The sequence below is a fragment of the Elephas maximus genome, chromosome 2, assembly GCF_024166365.1.
Source record: "Elephas maximus indicus isolate mEleMax1 chromosome 2, mEleMax1 primary haplotype, whole genome shotgun sequence".
Classification (NCBI taxonomy): Eukaryota; Metazoa; Chordata; class Mammalia; order Proboscidea; family Elephantidae; genus Elephas; species Elephas maximus.
In genome coordinates this window covers 213,840,431-213,862,724 of record NC_064820.1, presented here as the reverse complement: position 1 = coordinate 213,862,724, position 22,294 = coordinate 213,840,431, and the positions used below count along the sequence as shown (strand labels likewise).

At 38.8% G+C, this 22,294-nt stretch overlaps 1 protein-coding gene across 5 annotated transcripts in view; it reads left to right on the top strand.

The window, feature by feature from the left end:
- PRPSAP2 (phosphoribosyl pyrophosphate synthetase associated protein 2) overlaps nucleotides 1-22,294 on the top strand; it is a 60,840-nt gene that overhangs the window by 15,056 nt on the left and 23,490 nt on the right. For all 5 annotated transcript variants that reach the window (XM_049874709.1, XM_049874708.1, XM_049874707.1 and 2 more), the window contains 3 exons: nucleotides 6,611-6,783; nucleotides 8,078-8,193; nucleotides 12,207-12,262. In XM_049874709.1, the coding sequence (XP_049730666.1) occupies nucleotides 6,611-6,783; nucleotides 8,078-8,193; nucleotides 12,207-12,262 (345 nt within the window). The remainder of the gene's footprint in view (nucleotides 1-6,610; nucleotides 6,784-8,077; nucleotides 8,194-12,206; nucleotides 12,263-22,294) is intronic.

The following is a 22,294-nucleotide window of genomic DNA, read 5'->3' as shown; positions in this document are numbered from 1 at the left end:
CCCAACAGCAGCCAAGTACACTTTGTTTTCTAGTGCACATTGAACATTCTCTAGAATAGACCACATGTTAGATCATAAAGCAAGCCTTATCAGAATCCAAAACATTGAAATTTCACAAAGCATCTTCTCTGACCATAAGACCATAAAAGTAGAAATCAGTAACAGAAAAAGCAGGGAAAAGAAACCAAACACTTGGAAACTGAACAAGACTTTGCTCAAAAAGTACTGGGTTATAGAAGAAATTAAGGACGGAGTAAAGACTATCAGAATCTTTGGGACACAGCAAAAGCAGTGCTCAGAGGTCAATTTATAGCAATAAATGCACACATACAAAAGGAATAAAGAGCCAAAATCAAAACATTAATCCTACAACTTAAATAGAGAGCAACAAAAGAAACCCTCAGGCACCACAGGAAAGCAAATAATAAAAATTAGGACAGAATTAAATGAAATAGAATAGAAAAATAATTGAAAGAGTTAACAAGATCAAAAGCTTATTCTTTGAAAAAATTAACAAAATTGATAAAACATTGGCCAAACTGACAAAAGAAAAATACGAGCGGAAGCAAATAACCTGAATAAGAAATGAGACAGTCGATATCACAACAGACCCAACTGAAATTAAAAGAATCATATCAGATTACTATGAAAAATTATACTCTAACAAATTTGAAAACCTCGAAGAAATGGACAAATTTCTAGAAACAGAATACCTACCCTAAGTAACACAAACAGAACAACTAAATAAACCCATAACAAAGGAGGGGATTGAAAAGGTAATTAAAAACTCTCAACACCAACAAAAAAAAGACCTGGCCCTGATGGCTTCACTGGAGAGTTCTACCAGACTTTCAGAGAAGAGTTAATACCACTACTACTAAAGGTATCTCAGAGCATGGAAAATGGTGGAATACTCCCAAACTCATTCTGTGAAGCCAGCATATCCTTGATACCAAAACTAGGTAGACACCACAAAAAATTACAGACCAATATCCCTCATGAACTTAGATGCAAAAATCCTCAACAAAATTCTAGCTGACAGAATTCAGCAACATATCAAAAAAATAATTCACCATGACCAAGTGGGATTCATACCAGCTATGCAGGAATGGTTCAACATTAGAAAAACAATGTAATCCATCACAAAAATAAAAGACAAGAACCACATGATCTGATCAATTGATGCAGAATGACATTTGACAAAGTCTAACACCCATTCCTGATATAAACTCTCAGCAAAATTGGAATAGAAGGGAAGTTCCTCAACATAATAAAGGACATTTATACAAACCCAGCAGCCAACATCATCCTAAATGGGGAGAGTCTGAAAGTATTCCCCTTGAGAACGGGAACCAGACAGGGATGCCCTTTATCACCGCTCTTATTCAGCATTGTGCTGGAGGTCCTAGCCAGAGCAGTTAGGCTAGAAAATGAAATAAAGGGCATCCAAATTGACAAGGAGAAAGTAAAAGTATATGTTTGTTGATAACATGATTTTATGCACAGAAAACCCTAAAGAACCCTCAAGAAAACTACTGAAACTAATAGAAGAGTTCAGCAATTTATTAGGATACAAGATATACAAAAATCAGTTGGATTCCTCTGCACTAACAAAGAGAACGTCTAAGGGGAAATCACCAAATCAGTACCATTTACGGTAGCCCCCCAAAAGATAAAATACTTAGGAGTAAATCTAACCAGAGATGTAAAAGACCTATACAAAGAAAACCACAAGACCCTACTGTAAGAAACCAAAAGAGACCTACGTAAGTGGAAAAACATATCTTGCTCGCAGATAGGAAGACTCAACATTGTGAAAATGTCTGTTCTACCCAGAGCGACCTATAGATACAACGCAATCCCGATCCGAATTCCAATGGCATTTTTTAATGAGGTGGAGAAACAAATCACTAACTTCATATGGAGAGGGAAAAGGCCCCGGATAAATAAAGCATTACTGAAAAGGAGGAACAAAGTGGGAGACTTCACACTGCCTGATTTTAGAACTCACCACAGTAGTCAAAACAGTCTGGTACTAGTACAACAACAGTTACATAGACCATTGGAACAGAATTGAGAATCCAGACATAAATTCATCTATATATGAGCAGCTGATATTTGACAAAAGCCCAAAGTCTGTTAAATGGGGCAAAGACGGTCTCTTTAACAGGTGGTGCTGGCATAACTGGATATCCATCTGCACAAAAATGAAACAAGACCCATACCTCACACTATGCACAAAAACAAACTCAAAATGGATCAAAGACCTAAATATAAAATCTAACACAATAAAGATCATGGAAGAAAAAATAGGGACAACCCTAGGAGCCCTAGTACATGGCATAAACAGTATACAGAATGTTATTACAAATTCACAAACACCGGAAGAGAAACTAGGTAACTGGGAGCTCCTAAAAATCAAATGTTTATGCTCATCCAGCAACTTCGCCAAAAGAGTAATGAGACTACCTACAGACAGGAAAAAGTTTTTGACTATGGCAAATCCAGTCAGCATCTGATCTTTAAAATCTACATGATACTGCAAAAACTCAAGAACAAAAAGACAGCTGTATCAAAAAATGGGTAAAGTATATGAACAGGCACTTCACCAAAGAAGACATTCAGGCGGCTAACAGATGTATGAGGAAATGCTTATGATCATTAGCCATTAGAGAAATGCGAATCAAAACTACAGTGAGATACCATCTCACTCCAACAAGGCTGGCATTAATCAAAAAAAAAAAAAATTAATAAATTAATCTAAAATAATAAATGTTGGAGAGGTTGTGGAGAGGCTGAAACATTTATACACTGCTGGTAGGAATGTAGAATGGTACAGCCACTTTGGAAATGGATTTGGCGCTTCCTTAACAATGTAGAAGTAGAACTACCATAAGATCCAGCAATCCCACTCTTTGGAATATATCCTAGAGAAATAAGAGCCTTCACATGAACAGATATATGCACACTCATGTCATTGCGGCACTGTTTACAGTAGCAAAAAAATGGAACAACCAAGGTGCCCATCAACAGATGAATGGATAAATTATGGTATTTCATGTAATAGGATACTAGGCAACGATTAAGAACAATGATGAATCTGTGAAAGATCTTATAATATGAAGGAATCTGGAAGTTGTTAGGCTGAGTGAAATTAGTTGCAGAAGGACAAATAACTGTATGAGACTACTATTTTCAAAACTCAAGGAAAAGTTTAAACACTGAAGAAGATATTCTTTGATGGTTATGAGGGTGGGGAGGTTGGGAGAGGGGTATTCACTAACAATAAATAGTAGACAAGAACTATTTTAGGTGAAGGGGAAGACAACACACAATACAGGAGAGGTCAGCACAACTAGACTAAACCAAAAGCAAGAAAGTTTCCTAAATAAACCGAAGGCTTTGAAGGCCAGGCTGGCAGGGGCGGGATCTGGGGACAATGGTTTCAGGGGACATCTAGGTCAACTGGCATAACAAAATGTATTAAAAGATTCTGCATCCCACTTTAGTGAGTGGTGTCAGGGGTCTTATAAGCTAGCAAGTGGCCACCTAAGATGCATCATTTGTTCTCAACCCACTGGAGCGATGGAGAATGAAGAACACCAAAGACACAAGGTCTGTATGAGCCCAAGAGACAGATAGTGCCACATAAACCAGAGACTACATCATTCTGAGACCAAAAGAGCTAGATGATGCCTGGCTACCATGAATGACTGCCCTAATAGGGAACACAACAGAGAATCCCTGATGGAGCAGAACACTGGGATGCAGACCTCAAATTCTCATAAAAAGACCAGACTTAATGGTCTGACTGAGATAAGAGGGACCCTGGAGGTGATGGCCTCAGGACCTTGTTTTACCCTAAGACAGGAACCATTCCCAAAGCCAACCCTTCAGACAGGGATTAGACTGGACTATAATACAGAATATGATACTGGTGAGGAGTGAGCTTCTTGGCTCAAGTAGACGCATGAGACTGTGTGGGCAGCACCTGTCTGGAGGTGAGAAGGCAGAGGGGGACAGGAGCTGGTTGAAGGGACACGGGTGATAACAGGGTAGAGAGGAGGAGTGTGCTGTGTCATTTGGGAGAGAGCAGATAGGCGTACACAGCAAGGTGTATATAAGTTTCTGTATGAGAGAGTGACTTAATTTGTCAATTTTCACTTAAAGCACAATTTAAAAAAATGTTATTCCATTAGGATAAATGCACAGAGATTGCATGTTTTGCCCAAGGTGATGATTAGGCATTGGACTTAGAATTTGGGACTTAAGAGGATATCTTTTGTAATCCTTTTTCAACTCCTTTCATTTCTGCTTTTTAACATTCATGTCATTTTGCCTCTGCCTTTTGTCTTTGTCAGCATTTAACTCATCTGTTGAAACTACCTAGGATCCTCGTAGTTTCTTCTACTTAAACCTCTGTTTGTATTATTCCTCATTTTTTTTTTAGTGCTGTAGGTTTGTATCAGTGCAGGGCTTCTCAGACTTGTCCAGGTGGCAGAGAACCCAAACATCATGGTCTTTGTTAGGAAATGCCACGAATCAGTTAGCATTGAGACTTGCTGTTGTCAGGTACATCTTTGTAACCTATCATCAGAACTTGTCTAGATTCATGAGGGATAAGAATCGGGATCAGCACGAAGCTGGTTCCTGTGAGGTGGTCTGTCAGACATACCTCGACTCTCCAACTTTTCCACCATTTCTGACACCAGCTATTCCCCTGCATGGCACACTCTACTTCTCTGCTGAGCTTAATAATTTGTTGCAGTGTCCACACAGAACTCACAGACCATACTCACAGCTCTGTGGTTCACTAGGGAAGTAACAGGCTACAGTTCGGGATTAGGATCAACTTGGAAGTACCAGGAACAACTCAGGATCAGGAAGCACATATTCAAGGTTTGGAAGGCTCTCTCGAGCTCTGCCTACTTCAGTGCGGGACAGCTTTCAAGTAGGACAACTTTCTCAGTTGGTCTCAGCCATACTATTAGGCCTCTCAGCTGTGTAAACAAGCAGGCACTTCTAGGAGGTGAGAGCAGTGTAGATGGGGGGCCAGATTGTGAAGGACCTTGTGAGCCACTGTAAGGCCTTTGGATTTGTTGTGGGCAAAGTGGAAGACTGGTTCAGGGTTTTGAGCAGAGAGCACACGTTCTGACTTCCCCTTTAAGAAGGTCAAGCTGGGTGCTGTGTGGAGAACAGGCAGGAGAGGAACTCCTGGAGGAGCAAGAAGAGCTGTGTTAGGAGGCTGTGACAGCCATCTAGCTGAAAAGTGAGAGTGCTTCAGACCAAGGTGGTCCTTGTGTAGTGGTGAGACGTGCAAACTTCCTAGATGAGAGAGGAGGCAAGGATGGCTCTAAGATTTTTTTTCAGAGTAAACTAGAAGAATGGTGTTGCTATCAACTGTGATAACAAAGGTCTTATGGTGAAGTGGGGTTTTGGTGGGGGAAAGAGCAAGAGGTTATTTTTGGGTATGTTAAATTTTGAAATGTCTATTAGACATTCAGGAAACCCTGGTGGCATAGTGGTTAAGTGCCACGGCTGCTAACCAAAGGGTCGGCAGTTCGAATCTGCCAGGCGCTCCTTGGAAACTGTACAGCGCAGTTCTACTCTGTCCTATAGGGTCGCTATGAGTTGGAATCGACTCCATGGCACTGGGTTTGGTTTTTTATTAGACATGTCCAGTAGAAGTTGAATTTGTCAGACTGGAGTGCAGAAGAGAAGCTTGGGCTGGAGATAGCAATTTGAGAATTGCCAGCATAGATGTAAAGCTCTGAAATTGGGTGAAGGGAGATAGAAGGAGAAGAAGACAACTGAAAGAGTTTTGGGGCATTCCAACATTAGGAGGTCGGGGAGGAGAGAACCAGTAAAACAAACGGAAGGAGCACCAGGTAAGGCAGGAGGAGAACAGAGTGGAGGCCTTGAAGGGAATAGAGCGTATGAAGGATGGGAAATCAGATGTGTCAAATGCTGCTAAAGGAGGACTGAGAATTGACCGTTGGATTTAGCCACGTGGAGGGCATTGATGACCTTGATAACAGCGTTGGTGGAGTAGTGGGGGCAACGGTTTCGTTGGAATGTGTTTGGGAGAGAGTGAGAGCAGATGAACTGGAGTGTGGACAACTCTCTTGCATAGTGATACAAAGGCTTCAAAGGAACAGGGTAGACCGTGTGGTCATGACTTGTTTTATAATTCAAGAACTAACAATGTTTATAGGCTGGTGGGTGTGACCCACTGGAGTGATGGAGGCAAGGGAGGGAGACTTGCTGGAGCAGTGTTTTCCAGGAGTCAGGAGGAGTGGGCACTAGTACACTGTTTATCTCTGAGTGATAAGTGAGGGTGGGCAGAGTTGTAGGGTGCAATGCACAGGGAGCCTGTGGAAGATGTCTGACTGGTCACTTTTAGGACGTAGAGTCACCAGCTGAGAGGGAAGGTGGGGAGGAGTTGGTGGAGGCCTGAGAAGAGAGGAATTTATTGGTTTCTTCTTGGTCCCTTGAGGCTTAAGTCTTAGTAGAGGCAGGTGTAGCACATGGCTGACACTTCATTGTAGCAGTGAAATTTTACCAATTGACTTATATTCATTGATGGGTTTTTCTGTGTCTTGGGTTCCAGGGATGTGAATACCACCATCATGGAGCTCCTGATCATGGTGTATGCCTGTAAGACCTCTTGTGCCAAAAGCATCACCGGCGTGATTCCCTACTTCCCTTACAGCAAGCAGTGCAAGATGAGAAAGAGAGGCTCCATTGTCTCCAAGTTGTTGGCTTCGATGATGTGCAAAGCTGGTAGGAGTGGCAGATATTTGAAAAGTATTTGGGGGCCTGGGAGTTTTATTTTAGAAACGTTAAAGCATTGTCTTAATTAAAATGCTGAGCAGAGTAAAAATACTGATGCAGCTTTTAAACACAGCATGTAATGAGGAAACAGTGCAGAGAAATCTCTCCTGTCCCCAGTTCCCCAAAACACAAAGAAAATGAGAATGTCTTATTTCTCTCTTAAATTTTTTATTTAAAAAACTTATATTTAAGTGATTAGTTATGATCATGTTAAAGTCATTTTGAAAGGAGAAGACGTCATCATGAACCCTACCACGCTAACACAGCAACTTTTTATTTTAGCTTTCCCTCAGGTTAAAAAAAAAAAAAATTTTTTTTTTTTTTTACCCAGGACAAATAGGCGTATTTCGTAAACCATGTGTGTTATTTTGTGTTATGCATTTTCCCCTTGTTTCTGAATAGCCTTCTTAGTTGTTAGCATGCGTGCTTGTGTGTGCATGGGTGTATTTTTGTGCATTTGTGTGATTAAAGAAGGCATATATCAATAGTTGGACAGAGCAAAGAAGGCTAAAAGAATAAAAAGGCCCTGTATCATTGCATTTTAACACAGACACTGTAGAATAAATTTTCTTAATGCAGTATGCCAGAGAAAGCAAAAACAAAGTTTGAAAAGCCCAAACCGTGGCAACCGAGAAAGTACGCCCACATTGCAAACTGTGGCAGGTAACTGGCTTAAGGGAGTAAGGTGGCTCGCCAAGGCTTTTGGAAAGGCTTTGCCTATGTCTTTTTGACTTGCTCCTGGGCCACCAGGCTCACTTTCCTGCTCTTTTGGACAGGTTTTGCCTTTTAAAATTTTTCGTATTGAACTTTTCTGGTGATCATTTCAAATGTCCTCTAAAGAGGCAGTGGGGGTGAGGCTTTGCATTTTTTCCACTTTCTAGGCCAGTGTCCTAAAAAAAAAAAACCCTGTGCCGTCAGTTTGTCTTAATATCTTAGGAGTGGGCCTTGCCGTGGCTTATTAAGAAGATGCGATCAGGTCTACCAGAATTATCAGAGGCGTTTCTTCATTACCGTTGTCTTTGATACTTCAAGATTTTAAATTGATATGAAAATCATGCATTTTGTCATAGTACTAAAAAATCTGAGAAAAAAGGGTGCTGAATTTTTTTGACGAAAGAGTAATCCTTTCATAGTAATTTATTGTGTTTAGTATTTTATTTTATGTGGTACTGCACTTTTTTTTAAACTTCATCCAGTACAGTGGTTATTAAACTATATACTTGTGTCTACTTTATTTTCAAAGGTCTGACTCATCTCATTACTATGGATTTACACCAGAAGGAAATTCAGGGGTTCTTCAATATTCCTGTTGATAATTTAAGAGCATCTCCCTTCTTGTTACAGTACATTCAAGAAGAGGTGAGGTAGCTCAAAACTTTTTTATTTTAACAACCTGTCTAAAGTTGAAAGGTGCCTTTCTGTTTCCTTGGACTGTCCCTAAAGGCTTAAAACTTGATGTTTTCTGCTCGAAGTACTGTTGTACTTTATAATCGTAATTCAGTGTATTTTTAAATTCTTAATCTGCAATTTATTATTATGCTAAGTTTTTAAAATTGCTTTTTCTTATTTTGGACCTCAGGTGCCTAGAATTGGATTAGTCATGATCCTTCGCTTATGACAAATACTCCTTCTCGTTATTGGTCCTGTGTGGTCCTGACTTTCTTTTATCTATCCATCTAGCCACCCTGTCTCTGTATTTACCCATTTATAGTAGTTAGCACCATGAGCCAACAACAAGAAAGCCAGAAACCTCATCGTGACTTCCATCTATCACGTGGTCCTTTCTCTCCCACCCCCCCGCCTCTCCCCACCTGACAGAACCAGCATCCTGAAAGTTGTCATCTTTCCCTGTTTCTTTTCATGTAGTTTGATCTCATCTGTATATGGTATTCAGAATTACATATATACGTACGTATAATTTTTATTTTTAACTTTATAAAAAAGAATCAGACTGTGTGTAACCTATTTTTCACTTGCTGTGACATTACTAAGATTCGTCTGTACTGTTGTACATCACAGTTCATCCACTGAGTGCTGAGACATGTCACAGTTTTCATCCTTCCCCACATGGGTTATTTCTGTGTAATCGTGCTTCCGTGGACACTCTGGCCTGTGTCTCCTGTGGTACATACACAAGTATATCTTGGTTATTTACTTGACTGGACGTGCTAAGTTGTATGGTTTTATTTTTCCCATACATGTACACCAATTTACATTCTTACCAGCAGTATATCAGAAACCTGTGACCTGTGGGTCCATATATGCCTCAGACTTTTGTTGTCAGATTTTTTACATTCCTGCCGGCTAAATGGCTATAAAAGGGTTTTTCATTGTGGTCTTGATGAATGTATCTCTGATGACTAGTGAAGTTGAACATCTCTTCATGTGTGTTAACTCTTCTGTGAATAGGTGGTTTATGCCTTTTGTCTAGTCTTCAGTGGTTTTGTTTTTGTGTTTCTTACTGGTTTGTAGGCATTCTTTTTAAAATTCTTTATTCAAATTTGTTGGTATTAATTTCTCCGGTATCTGCAACTTGTCTTTTAGCTTTCTTTTGGGAGTCTTGATAAGCAGACATATTTAATTTTTTTTTATTGTGGTTAGAAAAATATGTATATAAAAAACATCTACCACTTCAGCCTTTTTTACGTGTACACTTCAGTGATAGTAATACGTCCATATGTTATGCAACTATCACCACTATCCGGTTCAGTCGGGTTTGAACCCCTGCCAAGAATTTGCATTTCTGCCACCAGATATGCTGAGTCAGAATGTACATTTTAATAAGATCCCCTGGTGATTTTTATGTGTAACTTCCTGGAAACTTGTTAGAAATGCAAATTCTCAGCAGGGAACTTGTTAGAAATACAGATTCGCAGCAGGGATTTGAGCAGGAACGAATTGGTTTGAAGTCCTGCTTTCAATTCTTTTGGATACATCCTAGGAGTAGAATTCCTGAATCATATGCTGATTCTATGTGTAACTTTTTGAGAAATCTCGAACTGTTTTCCACAGTGGCTGCACCATTTTACAGTCCCCCCACAGTGGATGAGGATTCCAGTTTCTTCACATCATTGACAACACCTGTGTTCCTTCTTTTTCTTTTTAAAGCGTAGCCATCTTAGTGAGGATGAAGTGACACATCACTGTGACTTTGACTGCATCTCCCTAATGACCAGTGACACATCAAGCATCTTTTTGTGGGCTTGTTGACCATTTGTGTTTTTTTTTTTTTGGTGAAAGTCTCTTCAGGTCCTTTGCGTATTTTTTGATTGAATTGTCTTTTTGTTGTTAATTTTGCAGGAGTTCTTTATATAATCTGGATATTATTAAACCCTTATCAGATGTATGGCTCCTCGGTGATTTCTGTCTTGATTGGACATTAGGTTGTAATTTCTGTTGAAGTATGCCATGTTGAAAATCTTTGTACTTGCCTTTCTAAGAACTTGTGCGAGCCTTTTTCTGAGATACAGGCTAGGAAGTAGAATTGCTTGATGAAGAGTATCTGCATTTTTAATATTTTAATAAAAAAAACTGAAAATATTTTAATAGATAATGCGAAATTGCTTTCTGAAGGGATTGTATTAATTTATGCTGCCACTAGCAGTACACGTGGTAGTACGTCTACCCCCATGTCCTTACTAATACTTAATATTATTATCAACATTAATTTTTTTTTGCCAATTTAATGGATAAAACAATAGTACATCATTTGAATTTTCAATTTCCTGATTTCTAGTGAAATTGAACATCTTTTCATGTGTTTTTTTTTTTTTTTTTGCTTTTTTGGGGGAGCAAAATTTTGCTAACCTAAAATAGAGCTTTATCTTCTTGCTTGTGGTTCTGGAACTTCGCCTGATATGTCTGGGTGGATCCTTTTTCTGTTCAACTATATTCTCACGGGGTCCTCTTCATTCTCTGGGAAATTTTTTTCTGTCATTTTCCCCTTCTGTTCCTTTCATTCTTTTCTTTGGGAACTGTTAGATTTTAGATATTTTGGATTTAGTCTCTCTATTATTTAACTTTTTAAATTAAAAAAAAATTTCGAGTTTTGAATTCTTATATGTTGCATTCTGGGAAGAATCTTTGACTTGATCTCCCAGATTTGTTCTTAAGTTGTGTCCATTCTGATATCCCACCAGCCTTGAGTTTCTTATTTGGACCACAGTAGGTACCACCTCTTAGATTCCTTCTTCACTCTTTTTTGTAACAACATGTTCTTTATGTACATGATGTCCTGTTTTAACCCCTAAGATGTGATAGGCTTGTTTCTATTAAAGAGTTCTGTCTTTTAAAGTCTCCTTTTATTTGTCTTACTGACTCTTGTTTCCTTGGATGTTGTTTCTTCTCTTGCTGGGTTTGGTGCTTCTCTTCAGGTGTATTGATTTTTCAAAGTATGTAAACCAGTTTAGAAAGACTTCCAGCAAAAATAATGAAAGTGTGCAAATGAAAATATATTTTGCTACCTTATTCCCTGAATATTGTTGTTATTGTGTGCCGTCGAGTCACTTCCGACTCCTAGTGACTCTATGTGACAAAGTCAATCTGGCGTACTTTTAAGAAGAAAAAGCAGTGGGAATTTATTTGAATGAAACAGTATGATTTTAATGAAATGGTTAAATTTCAAGAACATAATTTCAAAATATTGACAAGAAGGAATTGAAAACAACCACCCACTGCTCAGCTACAAATTAGTTCTCTCTCCTAAGCTCTCAGAAGTCAGAAGTCAGTACTGTATATATCTTTGATTACAGTCATAACCAGCACAGATTATATCAAAGTTTCAACAATAAAAGACTCCAAAGCTAGCTGATATTTTAGTTGTTTTGTTAAGGGCTTTTAATATCTTTATGAAATAAGCTCTGGACTTATTGTCCTTTAACAAGTAGATTTCTTCATGTTGTGACTGAGATGCGTTAAATAGTCATTTGTTTGGACCGTATTAATTTGGAATTTGGCAGTGAACTTGGTTTCTGGTTGTTGGGTGGATATCATCCCGGCTCTCTGAAAATTATATGTAATTGGGATTTTTGAGACTTCCTGTTGACTTCTAGAAACTTCTTTATGCCACATTGTCAGTATGTACTGGTATATAGATATAAGCTAATCACCAATTAGGCCGACTTTTTTCTTAAAAGAAGTCTGTGAGGCTCACACCTTAGTAATATTTTTTCTTAGGTACAAGTTTCTACATTTTCCAAAAGAGAAATATACTTTGAACTTTTTCTCTTCCTGAGGACATTTTGGAAAACATGCAAGTAACTGGATGACATTTTTTAGTCTGTTGAGGTATTCGTTTTTATTGCATGCCAGGCATTGGTGGGAAGAGCCTCTTAGCGCCGTGGCAGTAACCTCTGACCTCTTGTTTGCTACAGATCCCGGATTACAGGAATGCAGTGATTGTGGCCAAGTCTCCAGCCTCAGCCAAGAGGTAGGTAGGAGCTCATGACCTCTCCTTGGGTCTGCATCCAAGAATCGGATCCCTGGCTGAGTACCAGGCCTTCTAGATGTTTCCTCGGTATCCTTTTAGTTTTCTTTCATGGACTGCATATTTTAAAAGACTTGTTCCACCAACTCCGTATATTAAGTAATGATTTATTTTCTGCTTTTTCTTCTTTTCTTTTTCAATTCCAGCCTATGATTGCTGGCCATTTTTCTTGCTCAAAACCATGTAGGCCTGGGGAATCCCAGGTAAGGAAATACTGGTTTAGTGCTTTCCTCACTCTTAGGTTGGGGACCCTTATTGTTGGTCTTCAAATCTGGCATTTAAAATACCAGTGAATATACTTTGTACTTGTTTACTGCCTCTTGTTCAGAGATCTCAGTAATTTATTAACAGAATAGTATTTAGCTAAGAGGATGCTTTTTTGCATGTGTTAAACATTTTTATGTGTGAAACAAAACCAAAGCACCCTAAGGCCTGTATTGGGCAGCCTTGAGAGAGTCTGTAGAGCTAGTTGTGTGTATCCTGGTGTAACTGGTTAGTCAGTAATATAATACTTTAAATTGCATTTTGGCTGAGAGGATTTCATATTCCAATGTTTTGTGGAGAAGCCATTATACTGGAGCGGGAAAGAACAAAATCAAATGTAAGAATAAAGGCTTTTTCCTAAAAAGTCCCTTTAAAAATGAAAATGAGTGAAGCCCTTTGCTGACTGGATCACCGCTGAGTCCTGTATAATGAAGAAAAACAAATGGCACCCCTATATTGGGCCCACAGGCTGAGAACAGAGCACAGTAAGCCATTGATTTCAAAATCACTACAAAAAACTAGCTTTACATTGTACACTAAAAAGAAGTTAGTTTACTAAATAAAATAGGTTGACATTTGTGATAAAAGCCCCAATGTGCATTCCCTGAGTAAGCCTCACAGTGTGGCCCAGCTGGCCACGCGCCTCCAGAAGCTCAGCATCTGGGGTTCCACACGGTCAGTTTGATCTTGCTTTAGTAGACCTTGGCTCATTTTGGAATATTGAACATTTCAAACAGCTTTTCAAAACTTTGTTCAAAGGCTGAACTAATTTTAATTTAGTGGAGTATTAATTTCTGCATACTTGAGTAATTTATACATATGTATATGTGATATACATTCCTTTTAGTGCAGCATTTTTTGTTTCTGCCTCTGTCTCTCTGCTCATGTTCTCCCTTCCTTCCCTGTTTCTGTCATACGTGTTAATGACCTGTTATGATCTCTGCCTTGTTTTCTTACTTTCCTTTTTTTTTTCTCATTGTGTTTTAGGTGAAAGTTTACAGAGCAAATTAGTTTCTCGTTAAACAGTTAATACACTATTGTTTTGTGACTTTGATTGCCAACCCCGCGGTGTGTCAGCAGTCTCATCTTCTTGACCTTGGGTTCCCCATTCTCGTTCATTCAGTTTTCTGTCCCCTCCTGCCTTTCTGTCCTTGCCTGTGGGCTGATGTGCCCATTTAGTCTCATTTTGTTTTATGGACCTGTCTAATCTTGGCTGAAGGGTCAACTTCAGGAGTGACTTCAGTACTGCGTTAAAAGGGAATCTGGGGGTCATACTCTTAAGGTTTCTCCAGTCTCTGTCAGACCAATAAGTCTGGTCTTTTTTTGTGTGAGTTTGAGTTTTGTTCTGCATTTTTCTCCCACTCTGTCCAGGACCCTTTATTGTGATCCCTATCAGAGCAGTTGGTGGTGGTAGCTGTACTATCTAGTTGTGCTGGGCTCAGTCTGGTGGAGGCTGTGGTAATTATGGTCCATTAGTCCTTTGGACTAATCTTTCCCTTGTGTCTTTGGTTTTCTTCATTCTCCCTTGCTCCAGATGGGGTGGAAACCAAGGGTTTTTTGATAACAGGTAAAAGACTATTGACTTCATCTACTCCCCTCCCTTGTAACCATCAAAGATTGTTTCTTTCTGTGTGTAAACGTTTTCATGAGTTTTTATAAGAGTGGTTTCATACAGTATTTGTCCTTTTGTGATTGACTTATTTCACTCAGCATGATGACCTCCAGATTCTTCCATGTTGTGAGATGTTTCGGAGAGTCGTTATTACTCTTCATCGTTGCGTGGTATTCCATTGTGCGTATATACCGTAGTTTATCCATTCTTCTGTTGATGGGCACTTAGGTTGTTACCATCTGTTTGCTATTGTGAACAATGCTGCAGTGAACATGGGTGTGCATATTATTCATGTGACGGCTCTTATTTCTCTAGGATATATTCCTAGGAGTGGGATTGCTAGATCATATGGTATTTCTGTTTCTGGCTTTTTAAGGAAGTACCATATCATTTTCTAGAATGGTTGTACCATTTTGCATTCCCACCAACAGTGCATAAGACTCCCAATCTCCCTGTGGCCTCTACAACATCTGTAATTTTCTCTTTTCTTGCTTCCTGTCAGTAACATTGGGGAGAGACGGTATCTCACTGTAGTTTTGATTTGTATTTCTCTGATGGCTAGCAATTGCGGTCGTTTCCTCATGTGTCTGTTAGCAACCTGAATGTCTTCTTTGGTAAATTATCTTTTCATATCCTTTGCCCATTTTTTAATTGGATTATTGTCTTTTAGTTGTACAGGTGTTAGATTTTCCTGTAGATTTTAGAGATTAGACCTTTGTGAGATATCTCACAGCCAAAATTTTTTTCCCAGTCTGTAGGTTCTCTTTTTACTCTTTTGGTGAAGTCTTTTTTCTGAGCATAAGCGTTTAGTCTTTAGAAGATCTCAGTTATCTAGTTTATCTTCTGGTGTTTTTGTGTATTGTTAGTAAGGGTTTGTATCCTATTTTATATCATATTTAGGACTCCTGGCATTGACCCTATTTTTCCTTCCATGATTCTTATAGTTTTGGGGTTTATATTTAGGTCTTTAATTCATTTTGAATTCGTTTTTATGTATGGTGTGAGGTATGGGTCCTGTTTCATTTTTTTTGCAGATGGACATCCAGTTTTGCCAGCACTATCTAAAAAAACTGCCTTTTCCGCATTTAATGGACTTTGGAGCTTTGTCAAAAATCAGGTGACAGTAGGTGGATGGATTTACATCTGCATTCTTAGTTCTGTTCCCATTGGTCAGTGTGTCTGTCATTGTACCAGTACCTAGCTGTTTTGACTACCATAGGTGTAGAGTAGGTTCCAAGGTCAGGTAGTGCGAGTCCTACTTTGTTCTTCTTCAATGATGACTTATTTATCTGGGTCTGCCCTATTTACTGCATGCTTATGCAGCCATATACAAATATATATTTGTATACACACATGTAGGGTGTTTGGCCATTATTTTACAAAAATAGCATACTATAAATAGTTTTCTGAGTCTTGCTTTTCTCACCCAGTAGTACCTTGTAGCAGCCCCCCGACCCCCATTTCAGTTGGTATGACCCTAGTTTGTGAATTTTTAATGGCTACAGAGGAGTGTACAGTGGGGTTGTGTGAATTATTCAGCCGTTTCTCCCCTGATGGGCATCTGTTCTGTGCCAGGTTTTGCACTGTAAACAACGCTACGTGTATGTATGTCTCTTGATGTGTCTTTATTTCTGTGGGATACGTTACCCACAGTGTGATTGCTGGATCAAAGAGTAGAAATGTTTTTAATTTTAATAGATACTGCCTGATCTCTTTCTGGAAAGGCTGTAGTACTTTCATTCTCACCAGCAGTTTTTGAAAGGTTTGTTTCTCAGTCCTTCAGGCAAAGGGATAGAGTGTTTAAATTTTCCTGTTGTTGGAAGTAAAGTGATGTAGGAGTTAGATCTTTTTTTTTTTTTTTTTTTTAATTTTATTGTGGTAAAATATGTATAACAAAACATTTGCCATTACAACCATTTTTATGTGTATAATTCAGTGACATTAATTACAGTCACCATGTTGTACAGCAGTTGCCACTCTCCACTTCCAGATTTTCTCATCACCCTTATGGGAAACTAAGTGCCCCTTAAGCAGTATTCCCCCTCCACTCCCAGCCCCAGCCCCCGGCCCCCGGCCCCCGGCCCCCCCCCGGCCGCCCCCGGCCCCCCCGACCCCCCGCGCCCCAGCGCCCCCGCTAACCATGAATAAACTTTGGTCTTTGGTCATTTATCTATTCTAGATAGTTCATGTAAGTGGAGTCATACAGTATTTGCTCTTTTGTGTCTGACTTACTTCATTCAGCATAATGTTTTTAAGGTTCATCCGTGTCATAGCGTGTATCAGGTTTTTTTTTTTGTGTATAATGTTTTATTGTGTTTTTGGTGAAAGTTTACACAGTAATTTAGGTTCGCATCTGACAGTTTCTGCACAAATTGTTCATTGACATTACGGTAAAACCTGCAGAAGCTGGAACCTGTGTAAGACAGGAACCTGTCAGAGAAGGAAAACACAAATATTTTCCAGTAAACCTAGTGATAGAAAAGTGGTAAGACTGCACCGTGTCAAAGGTGGAAAACTTGCAAGACCTGGAAAAACAAGGCAGTCCTGTAGAGTTCTGGCTTTCACAGGTTTCACTATAGTTAAGTTTTTCATAATGTGTCAGCATTTTCTTTAATTCCGTTTTTATTGTTCTGTTTCTAGTACTACAGTTTCCTTGTCCTCTTATTTTCTCATCTTTGCTTTAGCTTAATTGTTAACTTTTTGATCTCATATAGATGGTGTTTTTTTTTTCCCCCCCACAATAGCTGATTTTCTGAAGGAGGTTGCCAGGCTTTTCTTCTGAGGGAGGCATTTGATCTGCTGACCTTTTTTTTTTTTTTTTTTTTATTGTACTTGAGGTGAAAGTTTACAGCTCAAGTTAATTTCTCATACAAAAATTTATACATACATTGTTATGTGACATTAGTTGCTCATATAGATGGTGTTTTAATGAAGCACTGTACTCACAGTAATAACCTTTATTTTGTGTACCAATCTGTTATTTCATTAAAAGGTGACTTCAGGATAGTTGCAGTTCAAGGTTTAAAGAGTATCTCAGGGCAGTAATCTCAGGGAGAGAACTTTTAAGAACTTGGGTTCTGCTCTGTGTTTTTCTCCCGTTCTGCTGTCGGGGTCTATCTGTTGTGGCACCCTGATCAGAATCGTTGGTAGCAGTAGCCAGGCACGTCTAGTTCCGCTGGTCTCCAGGTAGGTGAGGCGGTGGTGGCTCATGTAGGCTGTTAGCCTTAGTATGTTTCTAGGAGTGGAATCGCTGGGTCATACCGTAATCCTGTGCTTAACTTTTTAAAGAACTGTCAAATTGAAGCAGCGACACCAGTTTTACATTTGGATAAGCAGTGGATGAGGGTTCCAGTTTCTCCACATTCTCCCCTACCCTTGTTAGTTTCTGTTTTTCTGATAATAGCCGCCCTAGTGGGTATGAAGAGGTATCTAACTTGAGGATTTGATTTGCATTTCCTTGATGACTAATGACCTTGAGCATCTTTTCATGTACTTATAGGCTTATTGCTGAACCCGCAATTCTATTCCATTGGTCTATACATCTATCTTTATGCTACCACCAAACCGTTACAGTTGTTTTAGCTGTTCTGGGCTCCTTGCAGTTCTGTATGAATTTGAGGATCAGCTTTTCCACTTCTTCCAAGACGGCTGTTGGAATTTTGATAGGGATTGTGTTCAAGCTGTAGATTGTTTTGCATTGTATCACAACAATATTAAATATTCTAATTCGTGAACATGGGATGTCTTTCCTTGTATTTAAATCTTCTTTACTTTTTTTCAGCGGTGTTTTTAGTTCAGTCTGTAAGTCTTTCAGCTGCCTGGTTAGATTTATTCCTAGATATTTTATTCTTTTAGATGTTATTGTAAATGGAATTTTTTTTTTATGTTTTAATTCCCTTCTCAGATCCTTCATTGCCGATGTAACACAACTGATTTTTGTGTGTTGATCTTGTACCTGCCACTAGCTCTAGTTGCGTTCTTGTGGATTCTGTGTTTTTGTTTTTTTTTTTTTTCCTCTAGTTGTATATAGGATCATGTCATATGTGAATAGAAATAGTTTTACTTCTTTCTTTCCAGTTTGTATGCCTTTTATGTACTTTTCTTGGCTAATTGCTTTGGCTAGAAGTTCTGTTCCAGTGTCAAATAACAGAGAAGAAAGTGAGTGTCCTTGTCTTGTTCCTGATGTTGGAGTGAAGCTTTCAGTCTTTCACCATTGAATACGATGTTAGCTGTGGGTTTTTGGTTAATGCTCTTTATCATGTTGAGAAAGTTTATTTCTACTCCTAGTTTGCTAAGTGTTTTTATCATGAAAAGGTGTTGAGTTTTGTCACGTGCTTTTTTGAGTCTGTTGAGACGTTCTTGGTGTTTTTTTTTCCTGTTGTCTATTAATAGGATGTATTACATTGATTTTCTTACGTTGAACTACTGTTGCTTTTCTGGGATAAATGACAGTTGATCATGGTGTATAATCCTTTTTATGTGCTGTTGGATTCATTTTGCAAGCATTTTATTACAAGGATTTTTAGTTTATTTTATTGCAAGGATTTTTATGTTTATATAGGAGATACTGGCCTGTAGTTTTCTTCTCTTGTAGTATCTTTGTCTGGCTTTGGCACCAGGGTAATGCTGGCCTCACGAAATATGTTAAAAAGTGCTCCCTCCTCTTCTTCTTCTTTTTTTTTTTTTTTAAAGAAAAGTTTGAGTAGGAGTAGTATTGAATTTTAAGTATTTGGCAGAATTTGCCAATGACACCATTTGGTCCTTGACTTCTTTGTTGGGAGATTTTTGATTGCTGATTCAATTTCTTTACTTATTTTAGATCTGTTTGGATTTTCTGTTTCCTCTTGAGTCAGTTTTGGTAATTTGTGTGTTTCTACTTTTTTTTACCTAGGAGTAGAATTTGAGTTCTGTTCCACGTTTTTCTCCCACCTGTCAGGATCTGTCTGTTGTGGCCATTTCATCTAGATTATGTAGTTTGTGGGTAATTGTTCGTAGTATTCTCTTATAATCATTTTAATTTCTGTAAGGTTGGTAGAAAGTCCGTGGGTGACACAAATGGTTTGTGCTCGACTACTAGCGTAAAGGTTGGTAATTTGAACCCAGCCAGGGCACCACAGAAGAAAAGGGTAGCGATCTACTTCTGTAAAGATTACAGCCATAGAAACCCTGTAGAGCAATTCTGCTATAACACGTGGGGTTGCTATGAGTTGCAGTTGACTTGATGGTAACGAGTTTGGTTATCCTTTTTTTTTTAGGTCGGTAGTCACATCCCCATTTTCATTTCTGATTGGTTATTTATGTCTTCTCTCTTTTTGTCTTGGTAATTCTAGCTAAAGACATGTCAATCAATTTTGGTGATGTTTTCAAAGAACCAATTTTTGGTATCATTGATTTTCTCTGTTGTTTTCCTGTTCTCTATTTTGTTTATCTCTTCTCTAAGCTTTATTATTTCCTTCCTTCTATCTTTGGACTGCATTTGCTCTTTTCTAGTTAAGGTCCGAAGATAGTTTACAGCTATACGTTTACCTTTGAGCACTGCTTTTGCTGCATCCCATAAGTTTTCATATGTTGCGTTTTCCTTTTCATTTGTCTTAGTGTGTTTTCTAATTTCCCTTGTGATTTCTTCTTTGATTCGTTGCTTGTTTAAGAGTGTGTTGTTTAATTTCCACGTATTTGAATTTTCCAGTTTTCCTGTTGTTGTTAGGTGCCATCAAGTCAGTTCCAACTCATAGCGAGCGACCCTTTGTACAACAGGATGAAACATGGTCAGGTCCTGTGCTATCCTCGCAGTCGTTGCTGTGTTTGAGCTTATTGTTGTAGCCACTGTGTCAGTCTGTCTCATTGAGGGTGTCCTTCTCCAGGGACTGCTGTCACCTGATAACATGTCCAAAGTGAGATGAAGTCTCACCGTCCTCACTTCTAAGGAGCATTCTGACTGTACTTCTTCCAAGACAGATTTGTACATTGTCCTGGCAGTCCATGGTATATTCAATATTCTTTGCCAACACCATAATTCGAATGCATCAACTCTTCTTCAGTCTTCCATATTCATTGTCCAGCTTTCACATGCATATGAGGTGATTGAAAATACCATGGCTTGGGTCAGGCGCACCTTAGTCTTTAAAGTGACATCTTTGTGTTTTAACACTTTATTTAAAGAGGTCTTTTGTTGCTGATTTGCCCACTGAAGTGCATCATTTGATTTCTTGACTGCTGCTTCCATGGGTGTTGATCATGGATCCAAGTAGAATGAAATCTTTGACAACTTCATTTTTTCCATTTATTATGATGTTGCTCACTGGCCCAGTTGTGAGGATTTTTGTTTTTTCATATTGAATTATAATCCATACCTGACAGCTGTAGTCTTTGATCTTCATCAGTGTTTCAGGTCCTCTTCACTTTTGGCAAGAAAGGTTGTGAGGGGCGCATTTTCCAGTAGTATATCAAACAGTGTTCCACTACTACCCATAGGTTTTTCACTAGCTAATTTTTTTTTTGAAAGTACATCACCATATTTTTTTTCCTAGTCTGTCTTAGTCTGAAAGTTCTGCTGAAACCTGTCCACCATGGGTGACCTTGCTGGTATTTGAAATACCAGTGGCATAGTTCTAGCATCAGAGCAACTCACAAGCCACCACAGTATGACAAACTGACAGACAAGTGGTGGCCAGTTTTCCTACTGTTACTGATTTCCAATTTCATTTGATTGTGGTCAGAGAAGATATTTTGTATGATTCCAATCCTAAAATTTTTTGATAGTTGTTTTATGACCTAACATATGGTCTGTCCTAGAGACCGTTCCATGTGCGCTTGAAAAAAACGTGTCATCTGCAGTGTTCTTGTTATGCCAGTGTTCAGGATCACCAACAGAAGACACAAGTCACACACCAGCAATGCATGGAACAATGATTCACTCACATAGAGAAGAGACAGAACAAGCTCAGCTTTAGTTGTGGGCGCCGGTCTCCCATGGCCAGCAAGTCGCCTCCCGTGGCCCGTGCAGGGCAGGTGTTATGCTTGCACCCCTCTTGTGCTCCAAGTGAGAGAAACCCCATTTCGTCCCCACTGTGAATAGACTTAGAAGTTGGATTGGCCAGGTACCATGCAGTGCCTGTGGAGGACAGAGAAAGTTGCTGTGTACCTAGAATAGGGAGGGAGGCTTCCCTGATATGGAGAAGTAACTGAGAGAGAGATACCCAATTCCCAGTCTCTCTTATCAGAGAATGTTCCGGTCCCAAGGCCTCTGCCTAGGCAGCTTGGTTGGGAGACACTGAGGTGGTGGCAGACCATCCTATCAACAGTTGTGTTAGGTCTTAGGTCTAGTTTTATAACATTGTTTAAGTCTTCTTTTTCTTTATTGGTTTTCTGTCAAAATGTTCTATCTATTTGAAAGTGAGGTGTTGAAGTCAACACCTATTATTAGAGAATTATTATTTTTCTCTTCAACTCTATCAATGTTTGCTTCATATTATTTTGGAACTCTGTTGTTTTGGTGCATGTGTGTTTATAATTTTTTTTTTTCTTGAGACATTGAACCTTTTATCACCATGTAATATCCTTGCTTGTCTGCTTTGATAATTTTTAACTTAAAATCTATTTTGTCTGACATTAATATAGATGCTAGGTCTTTTTTTGGTTACTATTTGCATGGAATATCTTTTTCTATCCCTTCACTTTTTTTTTTTTTGTCTTAGGGTCTTGTGAGTGTCTTGTAAGCAGCATATACTTGGATCATATCTTTCTTTTAATCCAGTCTGCCAGTCTCTTATTGATGAATTTTAATCATTTACATTTAATGTGATTATTGATAACTTTTTCCGTCTTGTTATTTATTTCTGTATGTCTTATATCTTTTTTTGTTCCTCAGTTTCTACAGTACTGCCTTCTTTTTTTGTGTTTGATTTTTTCCTAGTGCTTCCTCTTCATTTTCCTTTCTGTATATTTTGTAGTTATTTTCTTAGTGATTACCATGGGGATTACAGTTAACATCCTAAATTTAAACCAAATTTGAATTGATTAGGAACCCTGGTGGCACAGTGGTTTAGTGTTTAGCTGTTAACCCAAAATGTAGGCAACACAAACCCACCATCTGCCCCTCA